Genomic DNA, 4,225 nt, shown 5'->3' with positions numbered 1-4,225 from the left:
TGGGGTGGAGTTATCTTTTTACAGGGGGGTAAGATACACTTTAACAGCAAGAGTTGCACAACTTCCTTTGACATTTAAAGCTCATAAAATGACCCCCATCCTCTCCTTTATATTGATGTTTGGACGYGACAAACAAGCTGCAACAAGATCTCCAGTAAGAGCAAAAAGCTTCACCAGCAACRACGATGCTGTTGTGCTAATGCTATGTAGCATGAGCAGTTCTTCCACAGTACTCACTTCTTCAAGTTTGGACCCACATGACGTTCTGGGTATGCTTGAAGAGCAAAATGAACAGTGTGACGAGACGGGACTTTAGGAATTCAAGTTGATGATTTTCTGTATCCAGCAGCTGGTAAAAAGTCCAAAGCTAAAACTCAGCTTTATCTTTATAAAACATTTATCTGCAGCATTTATATCCTTGTCCTATTACAGAGATTTAATTTGTATGTATGGCTCTTTGCATTGTCTAATTTGATACATTTTATCATAGAGCATGGATATTCATAATAATTGTTGTGTAATGCTGGATGACTTGCCATGTCCTTTTTTTTGGAATTATACCATTGGTATATTCTCATTTATACAGCTATTAATGAAGAGAAACAAAATAACAACAACTAGTTGACACAGAAATAAATAGTGAGGAAATATAGGTTTAGCTGTCTTTTAGCATTTTAGCTAAGAGTGTGAAACAAACAGTTAAAGACTGGTTTATACTTCTACAAGACATGAAGCTTGAAGTATAAACCAGGCTTAAACCATCAAACAATCTGGTCCTCTGAAGGGTTGGGAGAGTAGGTACAAACACTAACCAGAAATAAAACCTGACACCAGAACCAGTGACCCACAAGGTCCAGAAGCTGTACATCAGTTTTTATTCACAGCTGAAGGAAACAGACACAAAGAAGTCAAAGCCAGTTTATTTACTAAATCTATCGAAGAATAGTTAATTTCACTTGTTTAGTTTAGCATGTTGTGTGAAGATTTTGCGTTTGCTCGTTTGCAGGAAAGATCGTCATTGACGGCATCGATATCTGTAAGCTCCCTCTGCAGACTCTCAGGTCTCGACTCTCCATCATCCTCCAGGATCCGGTCTTATTTAGCGGCTCAATAAGGTACATAAACACACAGGCTGACACGAAAGCTTCTGTATATCCTTTCTGCTAACCCTCACCTCCCCGGGGAGACATTATTAAAGCCTGAACTACATCACTGCTCACAACTTCCTGTTCGTGTTTTTAAATTTGTGTTCCTCGTCAAAACACTGGATCAAGAACTGTAAACTGTTTGAGGAAACGTACATCTTAATAATCAGTGGCGCCTTTGTGGTCTCGCCTGAGTGAATAATAATAAAATCACAATAATCTAAACCATTAAGAATAAACTTTAACCTGTATTGCAGAATGCATTTAATTATAAATGACAAAAAGATTTTATTTAAATCAACTGAAAATATTGGGTTGCACACAAACACTCATTTGGTTTTAATAAGTTAGGATTAGTGCTGAGTGACTTAACCATAAAATCCCAATACACAAAATTTTGGAGCTTTATTGTGATTTACAATATATATTGTAGTATTTTTCTTTTTTTATTTAATCCAACACTATACTCCAAAACCCTTGACCCCTAATCTCTGCTCCATTACAACAAATTCTACAATGTTCCTCTCATAATCCAACAGCTAAAGTAACTTTTAATCAGTCCAGCTCATAAAGACTTTCTAGATGACTGTGGGAGGATTTTAGGGTTGAAAGGAAAAGGAGTTGTGATGCATTAGAAGTGCCTGGGAAAAGCTGAACTCCAAGTGAATTATAAAAAGCCAATAAAATGTATACTTTATTTGCAATATATAAACTAGCACAGGGAAAACTTRCATTTTATCTGTTATACTCGATATATTGCCCACTCCTAATTTGGATCATGTTTTCTTTTTTGTTTGTTTGCTTGTTTGTTTTGTTTGGGGCAAATATGACCCAGTATGCAAAGAAGTATGTCAAAGAATCCATAAAATTCTAGYCTTCCTGCACATTTCTGCTTGATTCTGATYTCCCTTTTCTGCTCCATCTGGGATTTCTCCCACTGACTTGGATTTCTCTGGTAGAATTTCAACTGGGCCAATCAGTGAACAGAAGGTCGAGTTCTGAACGACGATGTCTGTTTTCTGCGCCGTTTTAGTCTAACTGTAGTTTAGCAAAGTTAGCAGAKGAAGTGAATGAAGCCAGTCCGTGTCGACAAGGCTTCCAAATTAAATTAAATTTGTCTCACAAAGCCTACAGAACCATTTACAGCAAMCTCTTTCGACTCGGTACTTCTCTCTTCCCAGTATAGGGGRTGGTTGTTCACAGCGCATGCAATTTCTGGTTAGCTTCTTAGSTTAGCCTCCTTCACGGTTGARCTGGCGCACTGCGTCACAAACATTAGCGAKTGGGTAAATCARATCCAATAGTTTTAAACTTCAACAGAGGCCACGCCTCCAGCAAGTGATTGTTTCTCAATAGCAGAGAGTCCAGACTCTCTGTATGAATTAAAGCGAACAACAAGCTGACTTTTATCAGGCTAATAAAATCCATTCACAAAGGGCTAGTTTAGTTTTTTTCTCCTGCTGTTAAAAGGTGAAAGCTGGGCACGAATATTTTTGCTTATGTCTGTGTTTACATAAATTATCTGTTAATGAAACACAAAACAGTTACTTGATTAAGGTCTCAAAGTAATAATTAGATGTCAATCTACAATTTTTTAGTTTTTAGAGGCCTCCAAGATTGGGAGATACTTTGAACAAGTCCTGCACTATTTTTTGAGATCTTGCAACATKTTCTCAAAGTTTAACCAAAACGACTATAATTCAGTGGTTTCTCAACATAAGAKGATCTTAGTTTATAACTCTGGTATGAAAAACATTCTTTGAAGGAATGCTAGGCCTTTAAGCACCTGTCAGCACAAAATTTAGAATTTATAACAAAATTAAGCCACAGTTTTTCTTTCTAACAAATATATCTCAGTGAAGGAGTAAAATATTTTTGACTTATTTGGAAAGATCTTTGATAACTTGGATAAAAAAAAGACWTCACATCTATGTTGAGTTGAAAGGTAGCTCAATGGGTTTCAACAAAAGAGTCAGACGTCCTTGACCTCTGGATCAGTGAAACTGAACAGTTTAAATGGGGAAAGAATGTGCTCTAGTTTAATGACTCGTTATTTATAGTGGAGCTGCAGACGCCAATGTCTTTAAAACAAAGTTATCACATTGGGCTACATGATGGMTCAGTGGTTAGCGCTGATGTTTCACGCCAAGTAGGTCCTTAAATAAAACCTAATAAATAAATCTCATATGATCTGTTGGTGTTCAGATGATGTTAGGAATATCACACCCACATTGACTGTTTGGCTASTTCATCTTTAGCMATCTTGAATTTAGTTGAGTTTAAATGCCTTTAAATTATGATATCACAGTCATTTATTTTAGCCACCAGAAGTTAAATCTATGTGTATAGGTAGTTTATAATAGAACAGCCAAGTGCACGGTTTGGAGACAGGAAGCAAATAAAAAATAAATCAAACCTAGAAGTTTAATTTCTCCCACTGAACTGTAAATTCCTGGAAAMGAACCGCCACATTCCGGTCTAAAAATACAAAAGTTGTTTAGAAAATAAATTTCTCATTTTCTCAACCTAACTCAGTGGAGGTATGCTAACATGGAAACAGTCACATCTGAAGGAAAATTCCCTGAAGTTCAGCGCCGACTGAACCGACAAGCAGCGGAGTTATTGTCAGCATTTTGTTCCGACAGCCGTCACGTGACGGCAGCAAGTCGCAGCTGCAGGGTGAGAGGTKTAGAGCGCAGTGGGAAACTCGGGTTTGGACCTAATCTGACTTTTGTCACGGACGTCCCATACTGAGGAGGAGGTCGTTGCAGAAATGAAAAACGCCACGTCKCCTCCTCCTCCTCGCCCTCGCTCTCAGGCTCTCCATGTTTGTGTTACGAGATAATAACACTGACTGTGTTTGTTATAAAAGACAAAGAGCATGTGCTGTTTGTTTGGATAGATATGCCATATGAGATAATTTTGTGTGTGTGTGTGTGTGTTTGATAGATTGTAAGACAGTGTGTATCCTTTTTTTTCCGAGACGTTTGTTTATGTGAAGCCTGAGGTGAATGGTCGACAGTAACTGCTTCACACTGTTTTCTTAGATGTTGCTGGATGTTCTGACACAGTTTGACTCA

The 4,225-nt window shown here is 37.7% G+C and overlaps 1 protein-coding gene across 1 annotated transcript in view; it reads left to right on the top strand.

Moving 5' to 3' along the window:
* The window catches only part of abcc9 (ATP-binding cassette, sub-family C (CFTR/MRP), member 9), a 72,323-nt gene that overhangs the window by 62,069 nt on the left and 6,029 nt on the right, over positions 1–4,225 (top strand). Inside the window, exon 35 of the mRNA XM_014030065.1 lies at positions 1,007–1,115. Coding sequence (XP_013885519.1) covers positions 1,007–1,115 — 109 coding nt within the window. The remainder of the gene's footprint in view (positions 1–1,006; positions 1,116–4,225) is intronic.

This window comes from Austrofundulus limnaeus, unplaced genomic scaffold (assembly GCF_001266775.1).
Source record: "Austrofundulus limnaeus strain Quisiro unplaced genomic scaffold, Austrofundulus_limnaeus-1.0 Scaffold994, whole genome shotgun sequence".
In the NCBI taxonomy this organism is placed as follows: Eukaryota; Metazoa; Chordata; class Actinopteri; order Cyprinodontiformes; family Rivulidae; genus Austrofundulus; species Austrofundulus limnaeus.
Note: the sequence above shows the minus strand (reverse complement) of the source record. Positions and strands in the feature narration are given on the sequence as shown.